At 43.1% G+C, this 12495-nt stretch overlaps 3 protein-coding genes across 3 annotated transcripts in view; 2 read left to right on the forward strand and 1 right to left on the reverse strand.

Moving 5' to 3' along the window:
- LOC130101150 (gastrula zinc finger protein XlCGF7.1-like) overlaps positions 1 to 12495 on the reverse strand; it is a 260846-nt gene that overhangs the window by 79446 nt on the left and 168905 nt on the right. The window lies entirely within an intron of this gene.
- Positions 1 to 12495, forward strand: part of LOC130101127 (zinc finger protein 501-like) — a 47833-nt gene that overhangs the window by 613 nt on the left and 34725 nt on the right. The gene's annotated exons all lie outside the window — the stretch shown is intronic.
- On the forward strand, positions 603 to 9440 carry LOC130101142 (zinc finger protein 239-like). The gene is made up of 2 exons (XM_056266730.1): positions 603 to 842; positions 8291 to 9440. The coding sequence occupies exons 1-2, from the start codon at positions 758 to 760 to the stop codon at positions 9241 to 9243; spliced, it is 1038 nt and encodes a 345-aa protein (XP_056122705.1). The 5' UTR covers positions 603 to 757; the 3' UTR covers positions 9244 to 9440.

The raw sequence follows: 12495 nt of genomic DNA on the forward strand, positions 1-12495 counted from the left end.
CCCTTATTACGAGAAAATATGTAGTTTTAAAGAGAATTTTTTTTTCATTTTAACAAAAGATCTCGTTATTACGAGAAAAGATGTTTTAACGACATAATATCTAGTTATTACGAGAAAATATGTTGTATAACGACAAAACATCTAGTTATTATGAGATAAAAATATTGTTAAAATTACATATCATCATCTCGTTATTACGACATAATTGAGTGGAGAAATAATATGAATGTGGCACCAATGCGCAACCGTAATATTGTGTATGAAATCATAGGCGATTCAGCGTCTTGCAAACACTTTCACAGAAAGAATCAACTCAAAAGAACGATGCTTCGAATCACTGATTCAGTAGATAGAAATACGGGACATACAACTGCTGAAATGTTCCCTTGGAAAGCGTTTCTACGTTTAGTTGAAATGTTAATTTAAGAATTTAATATGTGTCGATTTATCCATATTTAACATCCTGTGTTACAGATTAGGTTGTTTTTTATAGGTCTGTTTTATATAGTATACAAACTTGTCAAAACACTGTATTTCTAACAGGAAATATGCTCACTTCATTATATATTTAGTATCTTGATTTTAATTTTTCCAGATCTGGTCCTGTGGGCGTTAGTCACACAGTGATCACAGTTCACACCTGCAGTGAAGCCCCTCCCACAACAATTCACCAATAAATACTGGGAATATTCCCATCATCCTACAAGAGAAGGACAAACTCCAGGAGTAGCAGCTGAAATCTGTGTGACTGTTAAAGATGGAGTTTATTAAAGAGGAGATTGAAGACATGAGTGATCCAGAACCATCCAGAATAAAATATGAAGATGCTGAGCAACAAACAGGTTGGTGTCCATTCTTGATTCTTCATTATTGACTGCTGAGAAAAATTAAGGTAACAAATCTTCAGTTCAACACATTGGATGATAAATGATACAGAAAATCCATCTAAATGGTCAAAGGGTCATTCCATGTCAAATCAACCAAATTTCAGAAGCTCCCCTTGTGCAAATTTTTGATTTTTGATTTTTTTTCTGAAGAAAGACAAACAAAAATATTGATGAGAGCCAAAATATCAAATTTCACAGATGTATATTGAGTGTCTAGGGGAATATAGTTGGTCATAACTATAATAGAAAACATAATAGATTCACTGTATAAGGTGAAAAAAGTGTTGAATAAAAAAACCCTCTCATTTCATTACTGTAAAATAAAAAAATAAATAAAAATTGAGTTTTGAAAATTAAAAAAAAATTCAAATATGCCTGTTCAAATATGCGGCATGGACTTGCCCCACCTCCATTGAGTTTATAAAACAGAGAACAGATTGTGGTATTGGTACCAGGTCTGACATTAGAGAGGATTGTGAAGTGCCATATAGGCAAACATCTTTTGGTCAAAGTAGTATCTGTAATAGGGAGCAAATATTGGAATAGTTTACCGCAATCAATAAGACAATGTTCTACTAATCACACTTCATCTCAAGATCATCTGAAGAGGTGCCTTATGACGAATCAGGTGTGTGTCAACACGAATCAACATTTTTTTTTTGAAATTGTAATAATGTGTTTGGGGTATTGTCTCTTTGTAGTGTTGTCTGTATAGCTGAGTATTTGTGTGTACCTGCCTAGGGACTGCGGATGTAAATGAGCAATATTGCTATAATTTGGCTTGTTTACATTTGGTTGTTTATGTTAATGAACATTTGTATAAAATAATACAAAAAAAGCTCTTTTCTTGGTATGGAGCTGGACTGGGACATGTCTGGTCAGTGTTGAAATGCTTGAATACACTCAAGAGCAGAACAGCGGCCCCACTGAAACTTTATCAGAGGCTCCTGGGGCATATAGCATCCACAGCCGCAGTAATGCCGCTCGGATTGCTTCATATGAGACTGCTTCAGCACTGGCTTCACGGCCCAGTCCCGAGATGGGTATGGCAGAGTGCCACGCTCTGTGTGACAATCACACTGGCCTGCTGCCAAACCCTCAGCCCGTGGTCAGACCCTTCGTTCTCTGGGCAGGAGTGCCCCTAGAGCAGTGTTCGGCAACAGGCGGCAGATAATATCTGGCCCGCGCTCGCAGCCAGATAGTTTTGATAGCGGCTGGTTCTGAAATAAATCTGATATGACAGCAACAGTTACTCACAATCACTCACAAAGTTCTGAAAGACATTCAAAAGAGTCTGGATCGCTAGACACACCTCTCAAATAGCCATCATGAAATGTCTAATATTATATTCTTTGCAAACAGCAACCATTTCTTTTCAGATAAGACACAAAACTAGGTAGGATGAACACATAGTTGTCTTTCCATTCTTTTTTGTATGGCCTATTTTCTCTGTCAACTTTCCTCTTTAGACTCTTTGATAGGGGTGTAACGGTACATGTATTCGTATTGAACCGTTTCGGTTCGAGGCTTCCGGTTCGAGGCTTCCGGTTCGGTACGCATACAAACCGAACGATTCCTTGGACCATTTTTCCTGCCGACAAAATTCGCGCTGGCGTTGCGCAACATCAAATGGCAAGCGTAATGAAAGCGGAACGAAACTGCGGTACTCATTATGTGCTTCTCGGACCGTTTATCAGTTCGGACCAGCAACATCTGTGCAGCGCGAGCCGATCTTGATCAAGCGACACTGTTACAACACAGCGCTAAGAGATCCGGTGAAGAAAACATTTGAATTTGCCACTGAAGTAATAACATCGCTGCGAGATCTAGTGAGAACGAAGCATTCACATTTCTCCGTTATTAACCGTAGATCTCTATTAGATCAAACAGCGCTGACGTGGACACCAGGACAGGAGAAATATTGTGCCGTGAATGAACTAGTAATACTTTACGTCCACAGACCAGCAACATTGACCATGGATTTAATATAGTAACACTAACTGTAACCAGTTTGGCTGGAATAGTGAAATGCTTTCAAGTACTTCACACATCTTTTTCCAGCACTTCAAAACTCAAATATTATATAAATTAATATATGAAGAGTTCAGATGCAAAAGCCTCTAAGTGCCATTTGAAATTTTCTTCTAGAATGATCATTTTTATGAAGCTTGTATATTTAAGTTCAGTAATTTCACACAAATGACAATTAATAGGTAATCTTCATTGCCATTTAAGTGAAATTACTGAACTTAAATATACATTATACAAGCTTGATAAAAATGATCATTCTAGAAGAAAATTTCAAATGGCTTTTGCATCTGAACTCTTCATATATTTAAATGTTATTTTTAATGTGATGACCAAAACATTATTTGTTCATCCTTCAAAGATGACACCCATTTATAAACCTGAAAGTTTCAAGATGTAGGAAAACTCACACTTATTTAAAAAATATTTTTTCTTTTAATAGGGAATTTCTCTGGCATTTCTTACTTTTTGCTGTATCGAAAACGTACCGAACCGTGACCTTAAAACCGAGGTACGTACCGAACCGTGATTTTTGTGTACCGTTACACCCCTACTCTTTGATAGTGCCATTTTCCAGCTTAATTGTAAAGATCACACTGCACTCGATGCAATAGCGTACCTCCAGCATGCAAACAATTTAAAAAAAAAAACATTTACGATTGGCTATTGCATACAGTTAGGATTGGCGGTATGGTTATGTTCTGGGCAAGAACTCCCTGCACATCCATCCAGCCTAGCATGGATAAGAGCAGGGAGAGCAGCAATAACCCCCCAAAACAAAACCATATGCCAAAATCCCCCAACACAAACTGACAGTGAATTTTCTGGATGCCTTTTTTATAACGCTATACCTTCAATACGACTGATGCTGATAGAATGGTTAATACATCCTGATGTTAGTGGCATATTTTAGCGCTATAGATCCAATATTATGGGGGAAGCATCACCCCAAGCTGGAGCAAGCAAGGACACATTGCAACAAGCGTGTTGCTGTAGCCAATTTAACAGTGTATGGGATCAATTGAGGAAAGCTTACAACCCTCGCAAAACTATTGCTAAAACTAGCGTAGTTTGGCAAGGGAATCATACACCCTACAGCAATAGCTCTGACTAGCAGCAACAAACTTATACAACAGCATGTTATATAACCAGAAGACTAGTATTAAAACTAGTGTAGTCTTGTCGGGGATGCATATACCATGTAGCTCTGAGTCATATGCAGTGGGCAGCTAAGCAATTAAGTACAGTGTGCTTCCTCATTCATGAAAATGATTTCTGCTCCCGTCGTAGTGAATTCCATTGGTTGTGGAGGTGGAGATGATGACTCCCATGAGTCCACACTTATTCACGGGATCATCAAGATATGAATTTGTTAGTGTTGAATGACAGCCCTCTGCTGTGAACATACCTAATGTGTATTTTGCACAAATCTAGATCAGCTTTAGCCACAAGCATGTGCTAACTTTACCAGCATGTTGTAATAATCGAATAGAATAAAGAATGAGCATGTTTCCAATAGCAACCAGATAGCCTTTAGAAGCAAGCATATTTCCAATACACTATAGCTTTAAGAACGCCGTGTTTCCAAGAACTAGATTTCCAAGAACAAGCATGTCAGATACCCGGCAGAATCAACGCTGAACTGACTCACATTTACATTTACATTTAGTCATTTAGCAGACGCTTTTATCCAAAGCGACTTACATCTGAGGACTAACCAAACGAGTCATCGTGAAGAGACAATAGCAGCCCAAGAAGTGCTCAAAATACAGAGTTCAAACATTGCTCAGAGTAGCATAAACCAGACAAGTGAGGATTTAAAGTTTTTTTTTTTTTTTTTTTAAGTTAAGTGCTCACGGAAGAGATGAGTTTTCAGTTGTCTTTTAAATGCTGTCAGGGATTCTGCATTCCGGATGAGGGTGGGCAGATTATTCCACCAGCATGGAACCGTGAATGAGAATGTTCTGGAGAGTGATTTTGTGGCTCTTTGTGAAGGTACCACGAGCCGTCGCTCATTGACTGATCGTAGGCTTCTGGTAGGGATGTAGACTCGTAGGAGCGAGTGAAAGTAGGAGGGAGCTGAGCCTGTGGTCAATCTGTAAGCAAGTGTCAATGCCTTGAAATTGATGCGAGCAGCAAGTGGTAGCCAGTGCAGGGAGATGAACAGAGGAGTGACGTGGGCCCTTTTGGGCTCGTTGAAGATAAAACGAGCAGCAGCATTCTGGATCATTTGTAGAGGTTTAGTTGCACATGATGGAAGTCCAGCCAGAAGAGCATTGCAGTAATCAAGCCTGGAGATAACCAGGGCCTGGACAAGAAGTTGTGTTGCATGCTCAGTTAGGAAAGGCCTGATCTTCGTGATGTTGTGCATTGCAAACCTGCATGATCGAGCTGTCTTTGTAATGTGGTCTGTGAAGGTCAGCTGGTCATCAAAGATTACACCAAGATTTCTGACCGACTTTGATGGGGTGATTGAGGAAGAATCTAGCTGGATAGTGAAGTCGTGCTGTGGAGACAGATTAGCAGGGAGGACGAGAAGCTCAGTTTTTGTCAGGTTGAGCTGCAGGTGATGTTCCTTCATCCATGCCGAGATGTCCGCCAGACAGCTTGAGATTCGAGCAGCTACTGTGGGATCATCTGGTTGAAATGAGAGGTAGAGCTGAGTGTCATCAGCATAGCAATGGTAAGAGAAACCATGTGCCTGTATGATGGGTCCCAGTGATGTGGTGTAAATGGAGAAGAGGAGTGGTCCAAGCACTGAACCCTGGGGAACCCCTGTGGTCAGTTGATGTGCTTTGGATACCTCGCCTCTCCATGCGACCCTGAAGGACCTACCTGTGAGATAGGACTCAAACCAGTGGAGGGCAGTTCCAGTGATGCCCAGTGATGAGAGAGTGGACAGAAGGATCTGATGATTCACAGTGTCGAAGGCAGCAGAGAGGTCCAGGAGGATGAGAACTGATGATTTGGAAGCAGCTTTTGCGATCCGCAGAGCTTCTGTGACCGATAGTAATGCGGTCTCGGTTGAATGCCCTTTCTTGAAGCCAGATTGGTTGACATCCAGCTGGTTGTTCAGAGACAGGAAAGATGATACTTGGTTGAAAGCAACTCGTTCAAGTGTTTTCGCAATGAATGGTAGGAGAGAGATTGGTCTGTGATTCTCTAAGAGTGATGTGTTTAATGTTGGTTTTTTAAGCAGTGGAGTTACCCGAGCCTGCTTAAATGCTGTAGGAAAAGTGCCAGTGTGGAGGGATGAGTTGATGATGTGTGTTAGTGCTGGTAAAAGTGTGGGAGAGATGGCTTGTAGAAGGTGTGAGGGGATGGGGTCCAGAGGGCAGGTGGTAGGATGACTGGAGAGGATAAGTTTAGATACTACTTCCTCGGTTAGTGGAGTGAAGGAGGAGAGAAGGTTATTGGCTGTGGGAGTGGTTGGTCTAGGTTCCTGTGTGTGTGGATTAGAGAACTGACTGCTGATAGTTGTTGTTTTGTTAGTGAAGAAGTTAGCAAAGTCATCAGCAGTTAGTGAGGAGGTGGGTGGTGGTGGTGGTGGTGGACAGAGGAGAGAGTTGAATGTCTTGAAAAGTGTTCGTGTGTTAGGGGCGGTGTTGATCTTGTTGTGAAGGTATGAAGATTTTGCAGCGTGAACATCAACAGAAAAAGCAGAGAGCAGAGATTGATACATACTCAGGTCAGATGTATCATTCGATTTGCGCCATTTTCTCTCCGCTGCTCTGAGTTTGGTCCGGTGTTCACGAAGAACCTCAGATAACCACGGGTTAGAGTCAACTGAATAGTGACTGTTTACTATCTTTTTAGAGCTGTGCCACAGCAGAAATGATTCCGTTTACACTATGAATAGTTATTTCCTAACTATCACCGCAAGCTGCTTGAATCTGTGCTGCACAGCATTTGCAACAGGAGCAGTTGACAATGACTAAAGAGCCAATGACAGCAGATAAGTAACGCACATAGCCAATATGATCGCATAAGCCTAGCAAACGAACTTGAATGAAATATATATATATATATATATATATATATATATATATAATATGTATATGTATACAGTGATAGTCGTCGTATTCCTATAGGTAGACGTGGATCAGCTTGACCAACGTGACCTGTCAGAAATGACGCAACACTTCATTTTTTATCAATTAATTTCTTAAATTATCCTTTGACTATGTTTTGGCACGCCATCTAGTGGCAAACTTTTTTTTTGGCCTGATGCCAAACTTACTTGCTGACCCCTGTCCTAGAGCAAGAGTCCAGGCATACTGTGGTCCATGGATGCCTCCATCACCGGTTTGGGGGCCACGTACAAGAGCCAAGCTGGTACTGGTCTGTACGGACAACACTGCGACTGTTGCATGCATCAACCATCAAGCTGGTCTTCGCTGTCGCCGCATGTCGCAGCTCGCCTGCCATCTCCTCCTATGAATCCCCCGGGCGAGTGTAAGCTCCATACCTAGGCGTCATCAGGAGGAGCTGAGATGGTACCACTTCGGATCCACACAGGTAGACCTGTTCTCTCTCCGGACTCTTCCGACTGGCTATTGTTTTATTCCCATGCCCTCTGCATGGATGCGCTGTCACACAGATAGTCCCGGGGCCTACACAAGTATGCGTTTCCCCCAGTGAGCCTTCTCGCACAGACACTTTGCCAAGTCAGGAAGGAAGAGGAGTAGGTCTTGCAAGTTGCCCCTTATTGGCCCAACCGGACCTGGTTCCCAGAACTCATGGTACTCTCGAAGCCCCTACTTGACCCAAGGATCTGCTTTCTCAGAGACGGGGCACCATATGACACCCGCGTCCAGACCTCTGGAAACTCCATATCTAGCCTCTGGACGGGACACGGCGGACTTAGGTGATTTACCACAAGCAGTCGTAGACACCATCACTTCTGCTAGAGAGCCCTCTTCAAGGCACTTTTACGCTCTGAAGTGGAACCTGCCCTATCAGTCTCTGTCTAAAAATCAAATAACGATGCTGCCATCTTTCTGAAGTCATTTTTACACCCCTGTAATTAGGCTCCAAATCTCAGGTGAAAATTATCATTTTGACCCCCCTCTGCAAATCAGTGGATTACACAGTCAATATACATTCATGACATTTATTATTTTGACTTCTTTTATGTATTTCTTTCACCAATTTTAAAAAAATCCAAATTAAGCCGGTGACCTCTGGTTGAGTTGACATGGAATTACCTCATAATCTTGAATACCTTTTGTCATCTAAATTTTAAATGGATTAACGAGAATGACAGAACTTAAATTTGGCACATCAAAGATCTGATACTTTATACTCTGTTGCTTTCTTCTTTTAAATCAGAATACAATTTAACTTATTTTAACAACATAATGTTTTTATTTTAGAGTGGATGGAGATTAAACCTGAAAAACATGAACTTAATGAAACAGAGGAGGAACAGCATAGCATCAAAGCTAATAAGCTTTACACCTGCCCTCAGTGTGGAAAGAGTTTCAGACAAAAAGGACACCTTAAAATACACATAAGAATTCATACCGGAGAGAAACCATTTACATGTGATCAGTGTGGTAAAGATTTTATTTCGTCATCACATCTAATCAAACACCTGAAAGTTCATGCAGATGAGAAGCCGTACGTGTGTTCTCTCTGTGGAAAGAGTTTTTCAAGGCTGGATCATTTTAAACTACACCAGAAAACACATAATGAAGTGAGAGATCATGTGTGTTGTGACTGTGGTAAGAGCTTTACAAGAGCTGACCAACTGAGACAGCACCAAAGTTTTCATACCGGAGAGAATCCTTACAAGTGCTCATCTTGTGACAAGAGTTTCAATCGGTCAGAGCACCTGAAATCACACGAGCGACTTCATACTGGAGAGAAGCCTTACCAGTGTACTCAGTGTGAGAAGAGTTTCAGAGATGCAACCGGTTTAAAAAGTCATCTGCGCGTTCACTCTGGAGAAAAACATTTTAACTGTGATCAGTGTGGTAAAGAGTTTATTTCGTCATCAAATCTAAATCAACACCTGAAAGTTCATTCAGAAGAGAGGCATTATGTGTGTTCTCTCTGTGGAAAGAGTTTTTCTCGACTGGATCATTTTAAACTGCATCAGAAAACACATAATGAAGTGAGAGATCATTTGTGTTGTGACTGTGGGAAGAGCTTTACTAGAGCTGACAATCTGAATCGGCACCAAAGAATTCATACTGGAGATAATCCTTACAAGTGCTCATATTGTGACAAGAGTTTCATTCGCTCCAGATCTCTGAAATCACACGAGCGAATTCATACTGGAGTGAAAACTGTACCACTGCCCTCCATGGGAGAAGAGTTTTAAAAGTTTATCAAGCCTTCACATTTGCAAAAACTAGAAACACTTGAGATTTTAATCTTCACCAGTCAAGAAGGGGGAGGGGTAATGTCAGGGTTTAGTTCTGTTTTGTCTTTGTTTTCATTGTGTTCACCTTCTGTTTGCTCATCTTCAGTTGACACAGCTTTCCCATATGGTTCTTTGTTTCATTCACCTGTTGCTCCATAATTAGTCTTGTGTATGTACAGACTGATCTCATGAAATGTCGTATGTATGACACGGCAATTCGTATTTCCATTTTTGGCGTGCTATCAACACGCATAATCGCTTTTCAGTGTGTTTATCAACGCCGTTGACTTAACGTTACATTACTGTATATATAAATATATGACCTACCCCAACAACCCCGTCCCTCAGGGGCGGAGTGGGACCAAAAAATCTACCGGGACATTTCGTAGACCACCGGCCCTCGTCGCCGGCAGGGCCGGATTAAGAGTTCAGAGGCCCCTGGGCACAATGTCTTGTAGGTCCCCTCTTAGGCAGGCCAAATGTATATTTTGTCCAAAGACATTTTAATATGGCATTTACAGTTTTACTGACTTAAAAGGAACTTTGTTGTACTATGCTGGAGTAAAGTTCATGGTGGTTCTTTCACATAAGATTTTGTAAAACTATGTTGGGTGGACCTCTGTCCCTCTAGGGGGGTTCGGGGGCATGCTCCCCCGTAAGAACATTTTGTACATTTTAAGGTTAAAGGCATCATCTGGTGCTCTTTGAGAGGTCAAAATTAAGAGCTTCAACCCATGAACTGCTCATTGAACAAAGAAAAAGCATTGACTTGTACCGGGACATTAAAGAGGGCTCAAACATCTTTTTAGTTATGAGAGTCTCAGTCTACATTACATTATCAATGGTGTTTTAGGATGCCAAACAATTATTATAATAATGTAATAATGATTTATATAATTATTCCTATGACGTAAAAATGTGACGCCTATAAATGTAGGCTACTGTATAAATGAAAATGAATATTTCAAAAGTATATTTTACCCTGTTACACTAGTATAGGAAAATTAAAATACTTTTGTCCTAATTTCTTCACTTGCAAGAAATAAACCCTTGAGCTTTTATTTTGGAGAAAACACCAGATCACCATGCTGATCGCGTGAGCAAAGAGCGCACTTTTCTTTCAATCACGCAGCACAAACAGAATGCCCATATACTTAATTAAAGTCTTGTGCTGTTTTATAAAGGCACAAAGCCATATCATGGTTTCGATTTTAGTTCGTTGGCAAAATATAACGCTAGAGACCTTTATGGTATAGGCGGTACATTTTACATCTCATATGTGTTGGGAAAAGGGAGAAGAAAGAGTTCGGCAAAAGGCGGATTCGAACTCGGGTCGAGCGCATCAAAAGCTGTCCTCTAGCACTTCACGCCCTACGACCTACGCCACTGTAGCTATTCCGTCACGGCATCTTTTTGCTAAAAAGACAGGCACTTAGTGCAAATATACACTCCGTTATCGAAAATGTAAAAAAAACTTTTTTCCCCCCTCGCTCGGGCCCCAAGTGCGCATGGCGAACTTGCAATGTATAACTATTATCAGACCGGCCCTCGCGGCCTCGAAACACTACCGGCCCACGGTGTTGAGCAGAGACAGAGAGGCTGCACTGTGACAGTTTGACCAGCGGAAGCGGCCGCACATCAGGCCGCCAGATGGTATTGCTAATATAATATATTATCACTATAACTATTATCAGACCGGCCCTCACGGCCTCAAAACAATACCGGCCCACCGGGAAAAGTCCCGACTCTCCCGATTGCCACTCCGCTACTGCCGTCCCTAAACCTACCCGTCACTGGGGTTAATACCATTTATGAGTCTTCCCCTACCATCCTAGGAAAAAAATATCGCTCCCCAGATGTAGATCTACATTTTGCTTAGTTTCGCTCGTACATTTAATGGCGTAGACATACACGCAAAAGATGACGGTTCGTTTCGGCGTGGACATACACGCGTAGTGTTGTCAAAAATATCGATATTTCGATAAATATCGATACTGAAATATCTGAACGGTACCAATACTAATTTCCCGAAGTATCGATACTAGCCGAGCAGTCACTTTCACTTCTCTCCAAAGGCGCGTTGACAAACACCACACGTGACGCACTCGTCTCATTCGCTCTGGTTAAATAGCAAAAGTGAAGTGAATGGAAAGATGGCGAGGGCAGCGCCCCCGCGACCGGCTTTGGTTGATTGATAAAGAACACCGCGAGCGGGCATGTCGGAGAATAGCGCGGACACGCGTAAAAAACACACCGCGAGCGGGCATGTCGGAGTCGGAGAATAGCGTGGACACGCGCTACACACCGCGAGCGGGCATGTCGAAGAATAGCGCGGACACGCGTAAAAAACACACCGCGAGCGGGCATGTCGGAGAATAGCGCGGACACGCGTAAAAAACACACCGCGAGCGGGCATGTCGGAGTCGGAGAATAGCGTGGACACGCGCTACACACCGCGAGCGGGCATGTCGAAGAATAGCGCGAACACGCGTAAAAAACACACCGCGAGCGGGCATGTCGGAGTCGGAGAATAGCGTGGACACGCGCTACACACCGCGAGCGGGCATGTCGAAGAATAGCGCGGACACGCGTAAAAAACACACCGCGAGCGGGCATGTCGGAGAATAGCGCGGACACGCGTAAAAAACACACCGCGAGCGGGCATGTCGGAGTCGGAGAATAGCGTGGACACGCGCTACACACCGCGAGCGGGCATGTCGAAGAATAGCGCGAACACGCGTAAAAAACACACCGCGAGCGGGCATGTCGGAGTCGGAGAATAGCGTGGACACGCGCTACACACCGCAAGCGGGCATGTCGGAGAATAGCGCGGACACGAGTTACACACCGCGACCGGGCATGTCGGAGTCGGAGAATAGCGTGGACACGCGCTACACACCGCGAGCGGGCATGTCGGAGAATAGCGCGGACACGAGTTACACACCGCGAGCGGGCATGTCGGAGTCGGAGAATAGCGTGGACACGGGCTACACACCGCGAGCGGGCATGTCGGAGTCGGAGAATAGCGTGGACACGCGCTACACACCGCGAGCGGGCATGTCGGAGAATAGCGCGGACACGAGTTACACACCGCGAGCGGGCATGTCGGAGTCGGAGAATAGCGTGGACACGCGCTACACACCGCGAGCGGGCATGTCGGAGAATAGCGTGGACACGCGTAAAAAAAACACACCGCGAGCGGGCATGTCG

The sequence above is a fragment of the Rhinichthys klamathensis genome, unplaced genomic scaffold (genome assembly GCF_029890125.1).
Source record: "Rhinichthys klamathensis goyatoka isolate OS25496 unplaced genomic scaffold, OSU_Roscu_1.1 h1tg000253l_1, whole genome shotgun sequence".
Lineage (NCBI taxonomy): Eukaryota > Metazoa > Chordata > Actinopteri > Cypriniformes > Leuciscidae > Rhinichthys > Rhinichthys klamathensis.